Below are 23,357 nucleotides of genomic sequence, written 5' to 3'. Positions count from 1 at the left end.
CTTCTGCTACACTTATGGTGTAAAACACATGGGATGAATCATGCTGTGTTGCTTGAAAGTACAGACTCGAACATCAAAGCATTTGGTGTCACTCGGTTCAAAATATTAAAATGTATGGTTAGTGCACGTCCAATTTAATTGTGATTAGGCTACACAGCCATAGTATATAGGTTGTGTATAATTATGTAACATGGTGTAATCGGCGTACCGTTTCCGCACAGTCTTCGACTCGACGACTCCATAACTGACCCCACATACACGTGAACATCAAAAGATCTCCCAAACTTCTTTGAATATTTTAATCAAAATGTTTGTAGTACATACTCAGAAGACGACCCTTCAACTCTGTTCAAACAATTCAGGGTGTTTCCGCTAAAAATGTGTCTGTAAATCAAGTTCTTAGTTGAAGTTAAACAAAATGATCCTTACATAGCCCGTAAAAGCCCGCGAGGTAAAGGCAGACAAAAACAGTTGTGAGCGCAATCTATAATTGTAACCCGTTATGGCGTAGTTGGTATGTCGTTCGCCTGTGGTCTCCAAGGTTGCCGTGGGTTAAAATCTCATGTTATTTTTTGTGTGTGAAATGTGACGCAGGGATCCCTTTGAACCCATTCCTCTTGTTTTATGATTGTTGGTTAATCATCTTTTATAGTTCATGTTACAAACTTCTTTAATTTGGCAGGTGTTTTTATTTTTTAATTTTGTATTTATTTTTGGGGTCTTCTTTTACTTCATTCCAGGGGTGGGGTAATAAGCGGGCGGTTTAATGATCCTTATGGTCCCTTTGTTTATTTTCGGAGGAGTGGGGGTGGGGGTGGGGGTGGGGGGGGGTGCTGCAGGTTATCTAACTCACTTGGCACGACTGTTTCGCTAAATGGAGCAGCAGCGTCAGTGGGCAACAGGGCACGAGACTGTAGAGTTATGGACCCTCGTGTACAATCAGTGAGAGCCATAGTGAAACACAATATTACACATTTATGAACAACACATAAGCATATTAATTACTTCACGCCATTACCTCAGTTATTCCCATAGTAGCAGAAACATTTTTTGAACATTGTCAAGTATACGTCAGGGCTAATAGTCTCGGGTGCTGTTTTACTTCACAGTTATTTTTCAAGGTTGTCTGTAATATCAGAATAAATATCACACACTTGAATGTTGTCCAAGAGCTTCAAGGCATAGTCACTGATGTCATTACTTCAGTTATTGTCAAGATTGTGGGTCATGAGAACTTAATTATAATATTAATAGTTTTATGATAATAATAAAATTAAACAGCAACAAAAAAATGTGAAAAAAGTTATGTGTATAGTACTTGTCTTACATTATGATAGTCCTGATTTTGTGATAAATCGCCAATTTGCAAGTGCTCTACACAAGGCTAGATGTTATTAGAGGTCAAGGAGGTCAAATATCACGAAAAGGCGAAGCAACCAGAGCATCGGTGGCTGGCAGAGGAACCTCCCTCCGATTGGGCCACCAGAAGTAGAGGTGAAAGGAGAGGCTGGTGCAGCGGGGTGCCCGAGCCTCAGAAGGATAGTTGGCGATGCAGCAAGGCCATTGATATCAGCGTGAACTTGTTATCAGCCGGTGCCGTTATCGGGTTACAGCCGTAGCCCTTTCGCCGTGGCTTCGCCGAGCAGTGGTCAGATGCTGACCACCGGTTCGCGGCGCCACAGGACCATGTTTTCAGCGTTCCTTTTCGTGTTGGGATCAAGTTACCGTGCCCTGGCCAAGAACGCTAGCATTGAAGAAGGGAGAGAAAAGTTCTACCTCCCCATCTTGGGTTTATGTAAACGACTAGGGCTCCTTGCATTAGGAAGTATTCGGATTCTAAATGTTTATTATTATTATCGCTAGCAATACTCGTGCTCCTCACGGGATGTAACAAATGTTTTATGATTTTCATTAATCACTGATGGTGTGGATATTAAAGTGTCTTTGTGAATCCATCCCATGATCAATTGCTATTATTGTTGCAATGGTCGACTTATCTTGTCTGAATCATGACTGATTTATTATTGTTTCTTAGCTTCAAAGCGATGGTGATTGGAGTAGATTAGCTCCCCTGATCAGCGAAGCCTTAATTAACTATCAGTCATATGATAACCACACATATGATGGTAAAAACCCTTATAACTTTGGAACCAGCCAACCATTTTTTTTTAATGAAATTAAACATGAAGACGCAGGCCATTAGTCCCTTCAACTTAAGTGGGAAAAAAAGAAGAAAAAAATCAACTCGATTTTCTGCGAAAAACATTTCGCTGTGATTTTGTAATTTGTAACTGCTATTTTGTAGACCCTTCCTCGGAGTATGTAATAAAAAAAGGTTTCATTGAAATATTCCCAGAACTTTGGGAGATATGGATGTTTATGCATTGGAGAATCAAACACTAAAACCCTTATAACTTTGGAACCAGCCAACCATGTTTTATGAAATTGAACATGAAGACGCAGCACATTAGTCCCTTCAACTTAAAAAAATTAACTCGAATTTGTGAAACATTTCTCGCTGTGACTTGGTATTTTGTACTGCTATTTTGTAGACCCTTCCTCCGAGTATGTAATGAAAAAAGTTTCATTGAAATATTCCCAGAACTTTGGGAGATATGGCTGATTATGTATTTTGACCATCGGGCCCCGTAATGACCTTGACCTTTGACATATCCAATATAATTGTTGCACACAATAGGCTATCGTGTGTCTACATCTACCTACAAAGTGTGGTTGAAAAATACTTAGCGGTTCAGGATTTATCGCAGTTCCTATATTGTGACATACATACATACATGCATACTTACGGAATGGAACAATCGCAAACGTTCCCGCTGGATGACGAATTAAATTATAAAAAACGTATCAGTAAAATAAAATAACAATGAACAGCACCGCGTGGATTCGAACGTACGTGATTAGAACATGATGAAGCAAGAGTGTCCTAACCAACTGGCCTACAAATAATTTGCAAAAGTTTCAGGGAAAAATACAGCTATGACACTACAAAAACCATAGGCAATGGATGTTCCGTTTGCCATTCCAATAAGTAACAAAGATAACAACTTGATAGGTTTGAGAGTAAACTTGATTTGACATGATACTGTGTTGTCTAAAGTGTTTATTGGATTCTCGGGCAGTTTTATCCCGGACGGCTGCATGTCGAGTTTCAGGGGTGCCTAAGGGCTTCCGGCGGTAGGTAAAAATATTTAATGTTCAAATAAACCCACTTAATTAAAAAAATAAACACATTAGACCCAGCCAGTCCTGATCGAGGTGGCCTCCACTATGCCCATGCAAAAGGATTAACGTGAAAGTTGCCCAGTACCACAGAAATTAGCAATTTCGTGTGACTGAGGCTACCAGTACCTGTATTAATATATGAATTATAATTGGCAACGGTAAGCGATTTCACACAGATTAGCGCGGGACAAATATTGACAGAATTTTTTTTTATCATAACTGCAATGTTCTTTCCCCCCCCCCCCCAAAAAAAAAAAACCAACAACAACGCAACACATCCTCCCTCCCCAACCCCTAAGAAGAACAGGTCCGACAAACCCCTGCGTCACCCAGTAAGCTTTTTTCTTTTTTAATTAACGACGCCAATGGAATTCGATCTCCTGCCTCGGACACTTTCGTTTTGTCACGTTAGGAGAGCAATTTACCAACTTATCTATTTTGCGTCTTGACAGTTCGCGTGAGTGATATTTTAGTGACTTTTGTGACATATAGACTGACCGGAACAAACGCAAACGTCCACCCTCTGGGTGACGAACAACAACACATTTGCATTCAAACGAAGTAGTTTGTTGATCATAGTGCAATTATCCCGTTTGACTTGTGTCTGTTCTCAATATGACTAACATATATATGTACTCATTTCTCCCAAATGGGTAAAGCTATTGAAACTCACTTTGGCTATGAGCTCGAGGTCCATGGGAATAAACGCTCATAATTATGTCATGCGGATTGATGACCCTGGTGTCACTCAAAATTATCCCGCCAGGAAATGCTATTTCGTATACATGTACTCAATTGTCTAACCGGCACGGTTGGCCTAGTGGTAAGGCGTCCGGTTGGCCTAGTGGTAAGGCGCCTAGTGGTGGGTTCGAACCCCGGCCGGGTCATACCTAAGACTTTAAAATTGGCCATCTAGTGGCTGCTCCGCCTGGCGTCTGGCATTATGGGGTTAGTGCTTGAACTGGTTGGTCCGGTGTCAGAATAATGTGACTGGGTGAGACATGAAGCCTGTGCTGCGACTTATGTCTTGTGTGTGGCGCACGTTATATGTCAAAGCAGCACCGCCCTGATATGGCCCTTCGTGGTCGGCTGGGCGTTAAGCAAACAAACAAACAAACTCAATTCTCTCCAGTAAGGACACAGTTATTTTCTCCGAATTTAAGGCCCCAGTTTGTGGTGATTGATATTGATTTGTTCTGTAGTTAGATGATCCTAGTGCCAACATTATTCCGTCAGGCATGGTTTAAATGTTTTCGTTTGCACCCACTTTTCTCCAAAACTGATAAAACTGTTGACACCACTATTAGGAAGGCGAAGCATGCTCATCGGAGTCGATGCCGAGAAGCTCTGAACTTTGGTGACCCTAGGTACCATATTATACGGCCAGGAAGGGTTTTAATATACTGCTCACCATACACCCGTTAGGGTCCTTATGTTCTATCAGCCCCAGATACTTTACTTGATTTTTGCTTTCGGTCCAGCCGACTCTTTTGAGCCATATCAGGACCAATCAGCCCGAGACGAAGACTTTAAATAATAAAACAACAACCACAGCACGAGATGATAAACGGAAAGTATTAGGATCATTATGGTCACTTGTTAATTATTATTTTGTTACCCCTTTATCACATGCCGGCTATTGATACATGCCATATCATTATTTTTGTTATCAAAACGAATACGTTGTGTGTGTGTATTGTTAGGAAAACTCCAATTAGTTAACAATGTATCAAGAAAAATCACATATTTGAGCGAGTTTCTAGGTGACCCTCTTCGTGATTAGGGACCTAATGTACATCCTATTTGATCTTCCATGAATGGGTTCGGTTGCTATTTGAATTTTCTGTAAAAGGGGTCGCTCAGATAATCGTCAAAATGTAACTGACAAGTCCAGTGGCTAACGAAGGAAAGCACCGATCATCATCAAGACTAAATCACTACCAGATGTCAGGAGGAATGTTGGTAACTGATCCACTGACCGCTATCATATTTCACTACTCGCGTACATTCCGTAGAGTACCTAGAGACCAATCTAGACTGAGCATAATTGTATTTCATTCCCTCTGCTAGAACTGACTGGGCTTGCTAATATAAGCAAGCGTTAGTTTGTAACACATTCCCTGGCCCGTCCCAAGAGAATATGAAAGATATATATGCTACACGGAAGCGTTGTATAGACCGAAACAGTTCAAAATAATGATACTGGATTCAGACTTCAAAATTATTGTTTTCATATTAGGCCTACGAACAATAACTTACATGTTAAGAGAAATAATACATGTATCGAGAGATATTGCTTTTATTCTAGGCTACATCTCTTATGGAGGCATCTTACACACTCTCTCTCTTTCTTCACCCTCCCATCTCTCTCTCTCTCCTTCTCTTCCCCTCTATCTCTCTAATATTGACAACACCCCTCATATGATCACTCAACCTCTCCCCATCGCCCTCTGTCTCTCACCTTCTTACACACACTCTCTCTTTTCCCAACTCTCCTCTCTCTTCATCTCTCTTTCTTCAATAATGACACCCCCCATATATCACTCTACTTATCCTCCACTCTCGAATCTCCAAACATTCGGTTAAACGTGATTAACTGGTATCGTACTCCTATGACAGATAATATTCCATATTCTCTGCATTCTCTGCTTGCTGCATTACGTTAAAGGTTTAATGCTCTTTTTTTTTCAAGCCACATTTCACGTCAACCAACTTTCATCAAGACGTTATTTAAAGCAACATTGTAGAAATGACATTCGGAAATATTAGGGGAATCCTTGTCATAACATTTTTTTTCTATTTGTTTCCCATCAGGCATTTTTTTTTTTTAATCACAAGTAATATAATACAGACACACAAAGAGAGACACCTATAGTGACAGCCGCTATATCATGCTAGAACTGGTGTCAGTATACTGTGACTATACGAGGATGTCAATCAATCAATCAATATGAGGCTTATATCGCGCGTATTCCGTGGGTACAGCTCTAAGCGCAGGGATTTATTTATTTTATTTTCATTTTATGCAATTTATATCGCGCACATATTCAAAGCGCAGGGATTTATTTATGCCGTGTGAGATGGAATTTTTTTTACACAATACATCACGCATTCACATCGGCCAGCAGATCGCAGCCATTTCGGCGCATATCCTACTTTTCACGGCCTATTATTCCAAGTCACACGGGTATTTTGGTGGACATTTTTATCTATGCCTATTCAATTTTGCCAGGAAAGACCCTTTTGTCAATCGTGGGATCTTTAACGTGCACACCCCAATGTAGTGTACACGAAGGGACCTCGGTTTTTCGTCTCATCCGAAAGACTAGCACTTGAACCCACCACCTAGGTTAGGAAAGGGGGGAGAAAATTGCTAACGCCCTGACCCAGGGTCGAATTCGCAACCTCTCGCTTCCGCAAGTGCGTTACCACTCGGCCAGGGCGTTAAGCAAACAAACTGGCAAACAAACAAACAAATACCACTCGGCCACCCAGTCCGATGTAAGCCTCTGCGACTTCAATCTCAGTGTGGCAGTACATTAATCTGATGACCATAAACAAGGAATGCGTCCAGCTGTCTCTCTAGCTCTCCAGTAGGTTTCTCAGCGGGCTACCTACTTGACGACGTTCTAATTGATGGCACGCGAACCGTGTAATGTATAGCCACTGCGCGAGTCGAACCGCTCTACGACTAGCTGCTCCTTTCCACGGCCCCCCACCGCCACCGCCAGCCCCACGCATCCCTCTCTCTCGCCCTTCCTCTCCCCCCCCCCTCCCTCTCTCCCCCTCTCTCTCTCTCCCCCTCCTTCTTTCTCTCCCTTCCTCTCTCTTTAACCTTAATTGTCAATCCGTTTTTCATTGCTAAATTCATACGGATAAATAAAAGCTTGATGATTAGCAAGAATCACCTCTGATTTGTTATTTGCACTGTCACTGAAGACTAGACCGTCAGTGAAACTTAATACAGTTCGCCACCTGTTTACCTCTTTTTATATTTTAATCCAGACAGCATTATCCACCACCACCCATTATATAAACATTCTATTTTGTGTAGTCCCGATATCAATGTTGCAAACTTTTTGATGCAGCTTTTAATAATATAAGAGATTTGATTTATACGTATTCCCTGTTTCACTCAATAAATATATATATTCCCTAAAATATCCAGGTAATATACATATTTCCTGGAATTTGGATGCCATTTTTAGACGTATATTTAGCATTCAAAAGGAGACACTTTGATGGAGTGAAAAATCTCTCTCTCTCTCTCTCTCTCTCTCTCTCTCTCTCTCTCTCTCTCTCTCTCTCTCTCTCTCTCTCTCTCTCTTATGCTTACAAATATAACAACCATTGCATAACAATAAAATGTACAACACAAAATTACACTGTTTGCACCAATGAAGTGAGAAACAATGACTTTTATATCAGCAAAATCAACAAGCCGTAATAACTCTAGTTGGCGGGATATATTTTGTTTGTTTGTTTGGTTGGTTGTTTGCTTAACGCCCAGCCGACCACGAAGGGCCATATCAGGGCGGTGCTGCTTTGACATTTAACGTGCGCCACACACAAGACAGAAGTCGCAGCTCAGGCTTCATGTCTCACCCAGTCACATTATTCTGACACCGGACCAACCAGTCCTAGCACTAACCCCATAATGCCAGACGCCAGGCGGAGCAGCCACTAGATTGCCAATTTTAAAGTCTTGGGTATCCCGGCCGGGGTTCGAACCCACGACCTCCCGCTCACTGGGCGGACGCCTTACCACTAGGCCACCGTGTTGCGGTTTGGCGGGATATAGTGATCCTTACATCGTTCGAAAAAAACACCAATAAAGCTACCCTTTCAAACCATGTTTTTTTGCTTATTTGCTATTGTATTTGGTTGTAATATGTTATAAAGAATTGTGCATGTGAAGGGATATTATATTTTTTAAATATGGAAAAAATGAAAGCTAATTTAAAATGTATGGACAGATTAATTGATGAAAATGGCTCTCAATAACGACGCAAAAAGGAATTTTACAGGAGCAAGTGAGATTTTACAATAACGTGTTTGATAAAAATGGGAATTTTGTTGAGGAGGATGCTGAAATCAAAGTTCTTAATTTAAATATTCCTCAGTTAAATGACGAACGAAAATATGTTTTGGAAACTGATTTTACCGTGTTAGAAATCGGCAGGGTGCTGTCTTTATTAAAAAAAAAATGGTTCGTCACCAGGTTTAGACGGATTGAGTACAAGTTTCATGAATGTTTTTGGCCTAAAGTAAAAATGATGGTGGTTAATTCCCTTCAAAGTGCATTTAGAGTTGGTGAATTGTCAGATACTCAGAAAAGAGCAGTTATCACGTTGATCCATAAGGGTAAAGATTTGCCGAGAGATAGCCTTAAGAATTGGAGACCCTATACGTATCTGTAACCAATACAGATTATAAAATGCTGGCAAAATGTTTATCGCAGTGCTTATCTGGTGTTATTTCTGACCTCGTGTCAGAAGATCAGACAGGATTTATTAAGGGAAGAAAGGCAAGTAACTTGATTAGATTAATTGATGATGTCATTAATTACGCTAATGAAAGAAATCAAGCAGGTAATTTATTACTTGCCCTTGACTACGCTCGAGCCTACGATTCCATCTCAAAAGACTATGTGGTCTGGTCCTTTAAAACATTTGGTTTTGGCGAAAAATTTGTTAAATGGATCAAAGTTTTAATGACAAACACCACGAGCTGCATAAATTATATGGGTTGGATTTCGGAAGAAATAAGTGTGAATTCCGGAATCCGTCAGGGATGTCCCCTCTCACCTTTGGCCTTCGTGCTTGCTGTAGAATTATTAGCAATCAAAATCCGAAGTCACCCCAATATTACAGGATTTGCCTTACCAGATGTAGGTTTTGCAGAACAAACATCGCGTATCTTGAAACTGGCTATGTACGCCGATGACATAACTGTTTTACTTCAAGATAAAAACGACATGGAAACGGTTTTGAAAATCATTGATGATTTCTCCAATATATCTCGCTTAAAATTAAATAAAAGTAAAACGGAAGCAATGTGGTTGGGATCGCGTAAAAACTGTCAAGAGAAATATTGCGATATTAAATGGAATACCCAGGTTAAAATCATGGGAATTAGTCAGTTTTAAAAATGACATCCCGGCCTCTGAAATTATGGAAAATTGGTCCAAAAGACTTGAAAAAGTTGAACAAATCATTTGCAGATAGTCAAGAAGAAATTTAAGTATAAGCGGCAAATTATGTATTATTAAGTCCTTCTTAGTTTTACAATTTGTTTACGTTATGCAGGCGCTTCTTGCCCCTGTTAAAGTTCTCGATAAGTTGAATACTATTTTGTTCAGGTTTCTCTGGAAAAGGAAGTATTCAAATACAAAAGCCGACATGTATTGTGTAATGTGGTGGAAGAAGGTGGTATTAACATGATAAACGTCCACGATATGCAGACTTCTTTTTTACTCACATGGGCAGCAAAACTTCAACCGAACAAAAACATGAACCGTGGACAACGATTCCATTAAGTCTTTATCAGGTATTGGGAAGAAATTTACTTTGTTTTAAAGCCACAACACCACTAAAACAGTTCCAAGGTATTGAATGCATTCGATCAAACTTTTGGACAGAAGTTCTCTTAAAATGAATCCATAATAAAGCATTGATTTATGAGAGAGAAGATCGCTTTGGCGATCAATGTTTGTGGAACAATATAAAAGTGGTTTATAAAAATAAAAGCTTATATTTTAAAAAATGGATAGAAGCGCACTTAGATACGTTGAAAGATATTTGGGTTAACGGAGATATGATTCCTTTTAACCAGCTGTGCACAAAGATAAGATACAGTCCCTCTAGATTTTTTGAGTACGGCGCAGTGAAGACTGCTGTGCGAGCGCTTGCACTTCGCAAAAACACAGCCAGCCCGCGAGCAGACGAACACAATAATGACCTTGACACACGGAACCCGGTGATCATTAACCCCTCCGCGAGAAAGTTTCGCATGCTGATAAAGCGAGCGAGCCTTGCGCTGCTACATTTTGGTTACATCAATATCAGGTTAAACTAGATCACAGTTATTGGCTGTTAGCAAGCAAATGTACAAAAAAAGAAAGATTGCGATTGTTACAATGGAAAATATTACATAATATTTATCCCACGAATATATTATTAAATAAAATGAAAATTAGAGAAACAAAATTATGTACATTTTGTAAACACATTGATTATGTTGAACACTTTTTTTGGGCAATGTGAGAAGTTGACGAGCTTTTGAGAAAATGTCCATTATATTTTTTAGAAATACAGGATCAAATGTGCACCTCTTAGAACACGATGTCTTGTTTGGTTATCAACCTAGTAATATATGCCAAAATAATAAGGTACTTAATCACATTATTTTGATTGCAAAAATGTGTATTAGTAAATATAAGTATGGTGATAGATACGATTTGAATAGTATATTGGAAAATGAAATGTACATTGGAAGTATGTGAGTAATGTATAAGACGAGATGAGGTGAAGTGATATATGACGTTTGTGAATATTATGAGGGGGGTGGGAGGGAGCGGATGGACGAGAATAAGGGGGAAAAAAAGGAGGAAAAAAAGTAACCATGTATGGCTCCTCAATTGCTTTTTGTATAAACAACCATGCAAACCACAAAAAAAAGAGAAAAAAAAAGACACAGGTTTTCTACAATTTAAAAAAAAAAAAAAAAAAGTCGCTTAAGGCGAAATTACTACATTTAGTCAAGCTGTGGAACTCACAGAACGCACTGCATTTTTTTACAGTGACCGTAGTCCGCCGCTCGCGCAAAACGCAGTGAAACTGACGAGACTGTTTAGCGCGGTGGTGGTTTCGCTGTGCTGCATAGCACGCTTTTCTGTACCTCTCTTCGTTTTAACTTTCTGAGCATGTTTTTAATGCAAACATATCATATCTATATGATTTGGAATCAGGAACCGACAAGGAATAAGATGAAATTGTTTTTTAATCGATTTCGGAAATTTGATTTTGATCATAATTTTTATATTTTTAATTTTGAGAGCTTGTTTTTAATCCGAATATAACATATTTATATGTTTTTGGAATCAGAAAATAATGAAGAATAAGATGAATGTAAATTTCGATCGTTTTATAAAAAAAAATTAATTACAATTTTCAGATTTTTAATGACCAAAGTCATTGATTAATTTTTAAGCCACCAAGCTGAAATACAATACTGAAGTCCGGCCTTTGTCGAAGATTGCTTGGCCAAAATTTCAATCAATTTGATTGAAAAATGAGGGTGTGACAGTGCCGTCTCAACTTTTACAAAAAGCCGGATATGACGTCATCAAAGACATTTATCGAAAAAAGAAAAATATGTCCGGGGATATCATACCCAGGAACTCTCATGTAAAATTTCATAAAGATCGGTCCAGTAGTTTACTCTGAATCGCTCTACACACGCGCACGCACACCGGCACAGACAAAACTTGACTAAATGTAAAAAGTGAGAGAGAGAGAGAGAGAGAGAGAGAGAGAGAGAGAGAGAGAGAGAGAGAGATGATGATGGAACTTTATTTTTCAAGGATAGAGGTTTAAGGTGACGCCTTTTCTTACAACCGGTCCTTACTTCTAATACAAATGTCTAATAAATAATAAACAAGTAAAGCAACATGACAAATAAACAAAGTAAACGAACAAACCAGCAAACAATCGACAAGTAAGCAAACAAGCAAATAAACATAAACAACAAAATGACAAAGTAAGGAACATACAAATCAAAAGCAAAACATGCAACATAAGCATATATACATGTAAAGTGATCGACGGTTAAAGTTCCATCCTCACCTATTCACACTTTACTGACACTATACACAACCATCAGTGTGTATAGGAAACAGGTACTTAATGCCTTCGTCCGTACGGGTTACACACTGTGCATAGCCAAACGGTACCTAATGTGGATTTCGTACGTACAGAAGTCACACAGATCCGTCTGCGTATGACCGGTACCTAAGGTGCTCCTCGTCCGTATGTGTGTGTGTATGTGTGTGTGTTTTTTAAGTGTGTGGTGTGTGTTTGTGTGTGTGTGTGTGTGTGTGCGTGCGTGCGTGCTTGCGTGCGTGCATGTGTGTGTGAGTGTGTGTTTTGTGTATGTGTGTGTGTGTGTGTAAACCGTTTCACAGTGTGTGTGTGTGTGTGTGTGTGTGTGTGTGTGTGTGTGTGTGTGTGTGTGTGTGTGTGTGTGTGTGTATGTGTGTTTGTGTGTGTGTGTGTGTGCCGTTTCAGTGTGTGTGTGTGTGTGTGTGTGTGTGTGTGTGTGTGTGTGTGTGTGTGTGTGTGTGTGTGTGTGTGTGTGTGTGTGTGTGTGTGTGTGTTTGTCAGTGCAAGGACCCTAAATCTAAACAACGAAGTGACTGTGGTAAGATCGTCTTTGTATCGGTGAGTACAGTAATCCTTTGGTTTTTTTTTTAACTTAGTGCAAGGACCGTTTTCAGGCTGTACCTTCACCGCCGGCACAACACCGGCAATGGCATGCGGACTCAGCTAGCGTGGGAAAGCGTCTGTTGCTTTTTGCAGGCTTTTTGCAGTACTGCCATCTTCAAGGCAGCGCCGAAGCCGTGTACGGAACCGTATAGATATACTTGCAGCGAAGGTAGACTAGACTGGTGCCGGGTGTGGCACGTGGCATGTAGTAAACTAGGCACATTGGTGTCGACATGTAACGCATGTTTCCACATTGTAATAGTCGCGGATGTCCTTGTTTTTGACACTTATTTGACAGTAATGTTCTTTTGAGAATTCGTGGATCAGAGTATTGGTGATGTGCCTAGTGCCGGCCAGAGACGAGAGTATGCGGAACATATCTTGCCGGATTGTCACCATGTTTTAAAGGACCTTACCAGGGATGACCACAAGTTTGTCACCCGGCCTAACCAACTTATTGGCCGATGATTCAGTTGTGACCCTTCTTAATAGATGCTTTTATGGACGAACATTCAGAAGTAACTGATTCAAGTTAATGAGAGTCGCGGTTAGTGAACGCAGTCCTTCTCGTCTAACGTTACTCGAGTAACATTACATTTTTGATAGACACTAAGGCTCGACTCAGAATTTGGATTCAATTCAGATGATATAGATGAAAAGTTCATGTCACATGCCGCGTGTTCCTTGGAATTGATAATGTTCACTTGATCAGTTAGTCAGTTCACATTAGGGTCCAACGTTTTCAAAAACAGTGTGAAGGCTTGGAGTTTCAACTGAGCCTATGCCCAGCCGGGTCGTGGTTTGGCTTAGTTCGCCAGCCGAGGGCAAAAGGCGGACTTAGTTGCGAGTAGTCGCCCACTGAACGTGTTTCAAGAGCATGCCCGCAGTGACCACAATTCTAGTGGCTGTGTTCAACTTGATCTTTCTCACAGATCTGCTGAGGTCGAAGCTGGCAATCAAGTCCACCACAACAACCACAGTTACCACCACAACAACCCGCCTCACCTCCACGACATCACTGCCGACAAGCTCCCTCCACAAGGTCATGGCTCTGGGATTGAAAGGCCGTAGTGAAGGTCAAGGCCGGGGCTCTGCCATGATGACGACGACTGCGTCCAACCAGGCCGTCATTTTCGCTGGTGACGTCAGCGATGACGAAGATTTGACGCTCGGTTCGGGCAGCGGCTTTTACTTGCAGGAGTTGGAAACAGACACGCTTCGACACACACAGCTCAAGAATGACGTTCAAGGTGGGTGTTTTTCTTATCTTTTTTTGACGAAAACGACGATAGAAACACCAGGATGAGATGTGTATAAGGAGTAGGACGAGGACGACCGCGATGATGATGATGATGATGATGATGATGATGATGATTATGATGATGATGGTGATGCTGGTGACGATGCTGCTGCTGCTGCTGATGATGATGACGATGACGATTAAGACAAAGTCGATGAAAATGAGGGGATGTTTTTATTCTGTTGCAAATTACAGTGGTATGACGGTGTTTTATGTCACCGGTGTTGAAAAACTTAAAGAAAGGTAGTGGCGTTAAAAAAGAGGACAATAAAAAGTCATTCTAAAAATACATACACCATGAATTGCTGAAATCTGTTCTGATACGCAAGAAGCATATCTTTAGAACTCCGTTCATCATGCCATATCTTGTCTAATATATTTTCTTAGGCATACCTTTTTGAATTGGCTCCAGATTATGCTGAGTCAAGTCACGTGTCATATTAAAAACAAAAAGAATTTAAACACGTGAGGCACTAGCGCGAGCACGCAAAGCGCGTCGATGGAATTCAATAAAAATGAAACTGTCATTAAAATTCCATCTCGCCTGGATGAACGTTTGAGGTTTATTTCGGTATGTAGCAATCTGTGCTTTGATCCATTTTCAAAAGAGCGTTTGTTGTTTATCGCAGGTCTTTTGTTCTACTTTGGCATATGAACGGGTCCAAATGTTAAACAACAAGAACAACAACAAGAACACACACACACACACACACACACACACACATACACGCACACACACACAAACACACACACACACATACTCACAGACACACACACTCACAGACACACACGGACACACACACACACACACACACACACACACACACACACACACACAAGGAAAGGAAGAACGACGCCGTGTCTTATTCGGTTTGTTTGTTGTTGTTTTTTGTTGCTTTTTACATTTAGTCAACTTTTGACTAAATGTTTTAACATAGAGGGGGAATCGAGGCGAGGGTCTGTCTGTCTGTCTGTGCGTGTGTGTGTGTAGAGCGATTCAAACCAAACTACTTTCTTTTTTTCGAAAATACCTTTGATGACGTCATATCCGGCTTTTTGTAAAAGTTGAGGCGGCACTGTCACACCCTCATTTTTCAATCAAATTGATTGAAATTTTGGCCAAGCAATCTTCGACAAAGGCCGGACTTCGGTATTGCATTTCAGCTTGGTGGCTTAAAAATTAATTAATGACTTTGGTCATTAAAAATCTGAAAATTGTAAAAAAACAAAAAAAATTATAAAACGATCCAAATTTACGTTCATCTTATTTTTCATCATTTTCTGATTCCAAAAACATATAAATATGTTATATTTGGATTAAAAACAAGCTCTGAAAATTAAAAATATAAACATTATGATCAATTTTTGTTGTTGTTGAAATCAATTTAAAAACACTTTCATCTTATTTCTTGTCGGTTCCTGATTCCAAAAACATATAGATATGATATGTTTGGATAAAAAACACGCTCACAAAGTTAAAACGAAAAGAGGTACAGTAAAGCGTGCTATGAAGCACAGCGCAACCGCTACCACGCCAAACAGGCTCGTCACTTTCACTGCCTTTTGCACTAGCGGCGGACTACGTTCAGTTTCATTTTGTGAGTTCCACAGCTTGACTAAATGTAGTTATTTCGCCTTACGCGACTTGTTCATCCTAATTTCATCCTTTTTACATTTAGTCAGGTTTTGACTAAATGTTTTAACATAGAGGGGGAATCGAGACGAGGGTCGTGGTGTATGTGTGAATACGAATACGAATACGAATACGAATACGAATACGAATATAATACGAATAAACTTTATTGTCATGAAACGTAGTGTTTATAAGACACGGGAAGATAAATAACCAAATGATTACATTGTTTCTTTTTTTTTGAAGCAATTATATACAAATTCTCCCAATTTAGTTTGTACTTTGTCTACTTGCAAAAGTTGATTTGGTACATCATATGAATATATAGGTAGATTAATTTCACTCATGAAAGATTTTCGTAAGTGGTTGTTTTCTATTCAGTTATCTAGAAAATGTATTTCATCTTCTATTAGGCCTACTCCACATGTTTCACATAATCTATTTTCCCTAGGTGTATTGCTGTATCTCTTTTTTTTTTCTTCCCCTGAATAACGGGTTTGTAAAATGATTTTTATTCAAAACGAGCTTTTTTTTAAATTTTTTTTATTCAATTAATAAAACACAAGATAACAAACATGGTAACTGTAGTTTCGGTTTGCACACATTGCTGTATCTACCAGTTTTAATTTTCAGGTCGTGGGCACTTATTCTCAGTTTACACAACGATTGTTTATATTTTCTTTGTTTTATGCATAACAGATCTATATGGTTCCGTTTTATAATTTGTTACTATTTTTTGATAAAAATTTAACTTTGGTGAACTTCTTATTTGACCTTTCGAGAATTGTCTATATTGGAGTGTGTGTGTGTGTGTGTGTGTGTGTGTGTGTGTGTGTGTGTGTGTGTGTGTGTGTGTGTGTGTGTGTGTGTGTGTGTGTGTGTGTCTGTGTCTGTGCGTGTGTGTGTGTAGAGCGATTCATAGTAAACTACTGGACCGATCTTTATGAAATGTTACATGAGAGTTCCTGGGTATATCCCCAGAAGTTTTTCATTTTTTGGATAAACGTCTTTGATGACGTCATATCCGGCTTTTTGTAAAAGTTGAGGCGGCACTGTCACACCCTCATTTTTCAATCAAACTGATTGAAATTTTGGCCAAGTAATATTCGACGAAGGCCGGACTTTGGTATTGCATTTCAGCTTGGTGGCTTAAAAATTAATTAATGACTTTGGTCATTAAAAATCCGAAAATTGTAATTAAAATTATTTTTTTATTAAACGATCCAAATTTACGTTAATCTTATTCTTCATCATGTTCTGATTCCAAAAACATGTAAATATGTTATATTTGGATTAAAAACAAGCTCTGAAAATTAAAAATATAAAAATTATGATTAAAATAACATTTTTGAAATCGATTTAAAAACAAGTTCATCTTATTCCTTGTGGGTTCCTGATTCCAAAAACATATAGATATGATATTGTTGGATTAAAAACACGCTCAGAAAGTTAAAGCGAAGAGAGAGGTACAGAAAAACGTGCTATGCAGCACAGCGCAACCGCTACCGCGCTAAACAGGCTCGCCTTTTGTACGAGCGGCGGACTACGGTCATTGTGATAAAATGCAGTGCGTTCAGTTTCATTCTGTGAGTTTCACAGCTTGACTAAATGTAGTAATTTCGCCTTACGCGACTTTTTTGTTGTTGCTCTGCTCTGCTAAGATTATTTTCTACTTCAGTGATTTAGAACTTTCACATGACAATATTATGACATGTTATGCGCGCGGGCAAGACATTAGCTTACGGTAAACAAATTACCACTTCATTGGCGTTGGCGTCTCAGCCATCACATATTTCAGCCAGGGCTTTTCCAACAGCTTGGCGCAGCTCGCTTGGCGTATGTTTTCAACTTTTTTTGGTGTCATTTTGAACATTTTTGCATTTTCTGTGGGCGCACGTGCCAAATTAAGCGATCTTTTTAACATGCACTTGCTTTATCATCGTCTTCATCGTAGATCCAGAATTGCCTGGAAGTGATAGCGGCTGCAGACTTTGAACAAGAGATGGTTTCAAATGAACACGTTTGATTAAGTAGATCTGTCTAGAGCTGAAGTGTCTGAGTGTTTCACGAACGTGGATGCTAATAGATTGTTTGTTTCTGAGGGGAATATATGGAACGTCTGATGTTCTTTTCCCCACCTTCAAGTGGATGCTATAATAAATACTGATTGTTTCTGTCTTGAAATGAAGCATAAATATGATTTGTGTTTTGAAAGTGTATGGTAAGAACATCACGATAACAGAAGAAATTTTAATGGCCTGTGCCATACGAATTGAACATTTATGTTCTTACAATGGGGTAAATTCTTTTGTTGTCGCATCATTTGAAAATGAAAATCTGTGTCGTTAGATTGTCTGGTAACAAACGTAAACCTAAGTTACATTAACAAAATATCATTAAAGGTAATCTGCTTTTATCATTGAAACTGAACTCGTGTTTGACGAATAAACAAAATAATTTAAGCCAAAAGACTTACGCTCATTCAAAATTTCTGCAGCAGCAGCATTCTTAGACAATACCTTTTCAACATGCACGGGATTCTTTGCAAATGAACGTGTTGGCAAAGCTAATGATTGTATTAGCTTAATATTCTCTATTCCGAATTCCCTCTGGCCTCCCGCAAGGCCCATTGTTTCGGGGGTTATTTTGGAGAGCCAGGCGCTCCATACATGTAATGTGATTATGATGGCCTTGTTTGTCTTGTATTCTTCCCTGCGCGGGGAGCCACTCCAAACGTTGAATTAAAAGCTAGGGGGGCCGGCCGTTCGGTCAAAAAGTGAACCCCTTTTCGGCAAATTCTGTGGTTCGTGAGTAATGCGTGTTATGACTAATACCCCCATTCCGCACATCTGTTCTAGCTTCTGTTCCCAGCCGTCCTCAGACGCTGCGCAAACGGCCGTTTTTGGCATCTTTGCAGAGCGTCTGACTGTATACAGTGGCAGCCGTCCTCAGGACGGCTGGGAACGGAAGCTAGAACGGATGTGTGGAATGGGGGTATGACAACGTAGTGTGTGAGAGCGCGTTGCGTTACCATTGCGTTAAGTTCCATCAACGATCCATGAGTTCCGTTACCAATGTGTTAAGGTTCCATTACCGTTCATTTGGAACGGGCGGGGAATGGCTGACATTTTGAGCATGCAGCCCGAACCCACCCGTCCCAACCGTTCCTACCGTTCAAAGGAGTTCCGTTAACGACCATTGGCGTTCCATTAAGGTCCCCTCCCGATCCATCCCATTCCCGTGCCGTTCCTTGGTCGATACGGGAACGGGACCTAGAACGGATGTGTGGAATGGGGTTATAAGGGACAACCCTACCGACTGCATTCTGGCTATACTCTCACAGGTGCTCACATTGCTTCAGTTGTTTGATATTTTACGGTCAGAAGTACGGTATATATGTACAATCGATGTTATCTATTCAAGAGTCACTGGGTACATCCATACGTCGTGATCAACATTGTACTGGTTGTATAGCAACGTGGTCCAGAAAAGAACAACTGCACGTATTCATCATGTCATTTAGTCAACAAGTGATTATGCAAAGCTTTTCTATTAGGTGGGGATGTAAGGGGGGGGGGGGATAAAGCCACCAACTAATGGACTTTAGCGCTTTCACCAGGAATACACCAGTTAACAGTTTCGGCGTTTACATGGAACGAAGAAGGAAAGCGGAAGAGGAAGAAGTACAAAGCGGAAAAGGAAGAAGCACAAACACAGTCGCAAAAACGATCTGCGCACGCGTTCAAATCAAAGGGAGAAAAAAAAGGAAAATCGCGTGTTTGTGTGCCCGATGTAATCCTTAGAACCTTTACACTCTTTCTTCGAACACTCAAAAGTAACTTCAGGGCTGGAAGACTACAAAATTGCACTTTCTGCCGACTGAATCTACGCTTTCTCAAATCAACCGGAACAGGAAGAAGAAGAAAAAAATATTAAAAGAAAAACGATCTGCGGATGCGCATTTTCTCAAAAAAAGGAAATCGGAAGAGGAAGAAGAAGCAAAAGTGCTCGTAAAAAAAGATGTGCGCATGTGCGAATCTCAAGTGGCCGCGGAACTGTTAATCGGTGTGTGATGTATCAACAGGACGCCCGTAGATTACCACATTTTGACTGCATGGAATTCTTTGGCTTACGAAAAAACGAAAAAAACGGAAACGTGACATGAAGGTTGACGAACATTAATGTGTTAGTTTGTCGAGACGACCTAATCGAGCATAATGAAATATTACAGATCTAAAAAGTAAATTCTGTGTGAATTACGATCTGGCCACGGGGGCAATAATGAATATGCTTGAGCAAAAACAGTCTGATTTTTCGTAGCTATTTACGGAATGAAGAACCACAGAGCAAGCGAAAGTTACATTTTTAACCGAATCTTAACGAGAATTTCGCAACATCGCTTTGGCATTGATGTATCCGTGTTGTCCTCAATCAAACCCGACCTTTTCTCAGTTCTTTGAGAGCCTTAGCATTGGTGGCACCTCTTTCCACTAATATAAACTCACTCAAGGCCAGTACAACCTGAAGATTTCATTCGAAACATTGACAAATTACTACGACATTCGAAACATTGACAAATTACAACGACATTCGAAACATTGACAAATTACAACGACATTCGAAACATTGACAAATTACAACGACATTCGAAACATTGACAAATTACAACGACATTCGAAACATTGACAAATTACAACGACATTCGAAACATTGACAAATTACAACGACATTCGAAACATTGACAAATTACAACGACATTCGAAACATTGACAAATAACAACGACATTCGAAACATTGGCAAATTACAACGACATTCGAAACATTGACAAATTACGACATTCGAAACATTGACAAATTACGACATTCGAAACATTGACATTCGTCAGCCCCAAAACACCTCTCAGACGATGAAGTCCCCGTATCATAAATCGTTAGATGTCAAATAGGAAACTTTTTTTGCTGTTTTATTTTTCTCTCCCATTTCTCTCTTTCTCAGCCTCTCAGTCAGTCCTGACGGAGACATTTCGGCCTTGGAACCCCAAAATAATAGCTTCAGCGAGGCAATCATTCCTTTTTGCACTCTTCCCATCTGGCAGAGGCGTGTTGGGGAGGTATTTTTAGGGGCAGGCCAGCTGGGGTGAACGTCTAGCGATGGAGGAGAGTGATGGCGAGCCAACGTCTAGGTTAAAGAGGGAGGTACGTTCGGACGGGGCAATGATTGTTGGACATTATCGATGTGCAAAAGACGAAGGGGAGGAGAGTGGAAGGAGAAGGAGGGGGAGGGGGTGCTGCTGATGGCAAAGGCAGATCCTCTCGCTGTCTTGTCTTTCGCCAAGCAAGTCTTTTAGCAGAAGCTTAGCTGCTCGATGTCTTTGCCAGAGACGGACTCGGAGGAATCCGAAGTATGGGGAAGACCTTTTGGCTCCTGGAGACACGTGGCCAAGGAGTTCCTTCACGCTAACTCTCTCTTCTCGGGGTGCCCTTTTAAAGTTTTGGCTCTCACCTCGTAACAGATCATTACAAAACAGCGATGATGCAATCGTTCGCATATCCACCTGATAAGTCACAGGTTGTCCTTAAACGGTGTGATCGTAAGTACCACGTGACATTTGACGTCACTTGTGCCACGACTGGCTCTAAAATCCAGTAGCATTCAATGTAGACACATCCTCTAGCATATCACCACATACATGTTCCTAATAGGAAATTCCCTGTGAGGACGTAAAGCCCCAAATTATGTTATTTTTCTGTTCTGTAGACACATCAGCAGCATAGATCTTCTCGATTAGTCTTGTGCAACATCTTTTGATTCTTTATAAGCCAGTGTAATTCTCGTTTAATGGATTACGAGGGAATTATCTGTAGCTGAGCTGGAATTATGCATTGCGACAGTTAGCAAACACCTTTATCCGGACTTGTTGTAGCTACTTTTCTATCATTGACTAGCATTGTTGTGTATCGTGTGTCATTTTGTTACAGTCATATTCATTCGCCCAGAATCGCAGATTTTGTCAGTGTATACACAATGTTTAGTCTTAATAGCATTTGTGCGTGGAAATCATTATGTTAATTTGGAATTGATGTAGTCTTCCCTGACTGATGCAGTTGTCGTGTAGTTGTTTTAAGTTCGTGAGACATCATTAACGGATATGTTTGTTGACTTGGGGAAATAGTGTACCCAAATTATGAAGCCACACTAATCAAAAATCAAAACAAAAACCTTGTTTTAGAAAGCGTACTGTGCAAGATTCTGTTCGACTTTCGTAGCCTTCAATAATAAAATAGTCCATATATTCTCCATCGATATTTTGTAAATATGTATTTGAATAGAAAACGTTATTTACAAGCAATTTAAAAAAAAAGCTAACTGGTTCTAAAAGGAGCCGTATTATATCTATAACCCAGACGCTCCATTATGTAAGATAATCCAACAACCTTGTTTGCACACATCCACATCTTTGACTCTGTATATTTCTAGTCGGTTTTACAATGTCTCTTTAATTGATTTAAACGACAGACAGGCATTGCTTCACACACGAATATAATATTGCGAAACTGTGGCAATAAGAACACTCCAGCCCGAAGAAGGCCCGTGCCTTACCTTTCCTCTGGACAGGTAAGGACGCTTGACCCTACAAGGTAACATGTACCATATACTCTGGCCTTGTCCTGTTCTTCTGCTGAGGTAAGTTTACGGTATTACATGTACATGTGCAGTATGCTTGGGCCTACAGACCCTTGTGCTTGTAACCCTCTGTACTCGTATCCGTTTTAACGTTTTGCAACTCCGAGTAGATATAACCAACGTCAGAACAATTCTCTTATTCAGCTGTTTGCGATTCAACAGCATCTTCAGCTTTCCAGAAACCGCGGTAAATCATGCGATAATTGTACCGTAAGTATTTGTTCAACAAACAAGGCGCATTGTACAGGGAGACAGAATGTAAATGAGGCCCTTGCTGTTGCTTGGCTCTCTTCCTTCTGTTGTGAGCAGTGTTGTCGTATTTCTCTCTTCAGCCTTGTTGGTTCAGCTGGCCCGGCACCTGTAGCACTTTCTGCTCATCTTTTTCAATCGCCAGCGATTGTCATAGTTGTGGAGGCGGTGGAGGTGTTTTCCCTACCGTCTACAGACGGCTGCATGTCTATGCCCCCCCCCCCCCTCCCCGCCCCGCCCCCCCCCCCTCTCTCCTATTCTCCTTCGGTCCTGAGTGCTTGGAAGTCTGCGTCAATTCCCGGCTGTGTCCCAACGCGACGGCTATGTCCCAGTACTGCATTTAACACAAAACTGCTGTGATGTATTGCTCTTCTCGTGCCGAATATCTGTATCGGACGCTTATTACTTTTCCTTTTGTTTGTTATGTTTGTTCTTTCGCGAGCAATTTTTTGATAAACGAACACAACAAACAGCGACAACAACAGAGAATCCCGTTGAAGAACGTTTGACGCAGTCATAACTCTTCGAAGGTAACAATCACTAAAATAACAAGAATAAATTGAAGACATTAATAGAAGAAGAATTCAAATCGATATTATCGCATAAAAGCCATAGTTAATTGTCCACTATCACAATGTGTGTGTGTGTGGTTGCAGTGTATGAATATAATATACTGTATTATATTTGATAACGATTTGCCGTGGCACGTACTTGGAAACAACATTTGCATGGCGTATTCAAGGGTTAATGAATGGGCCTGCA

The 23,357-nt window shown here is 40.3% G+C and overlaps 1 protein-coding gene across 1 annotated transcript in view; it reads left to right on the top strand.

Moving 5' to 3' along the window:
- The window catches only part of LOC138959302 (uncharacterized), a 65,348-nt gene that overhangs the window by 23,499 nt on the left and 18,492 nt on the right, over positions 1–23,357 (top strand). The window contains exon 2 of the mRNA XM_070330723.1: positions 13,661–13,978. Coding sequence (XP_070186824.1) covers positions 13,661–13,978 — 318 coding nt within the window. The remainder of the gene's footprint in view (positions 1–13,660; positions 13,979–23,357) is intronic.

This window comes from Littorina saxatilis, linkage group LG2 (assembly GCF_037325665.1).
Source record: "Littorina saxatilis isolate snail1 linkage group LG2, US_GU_Lsax_2.0, whole genome shotgun sequence".
Taxonomy (NCBI): Eukaryota; Metazoa; Mollusca; class Gastropoda; order Littorinimorpha; family Littorinidae; genus Littorina; species Littorina saxatilis.
This window is presented reverse-complemented; position numbering and strand designations above follow the sequence as displayed.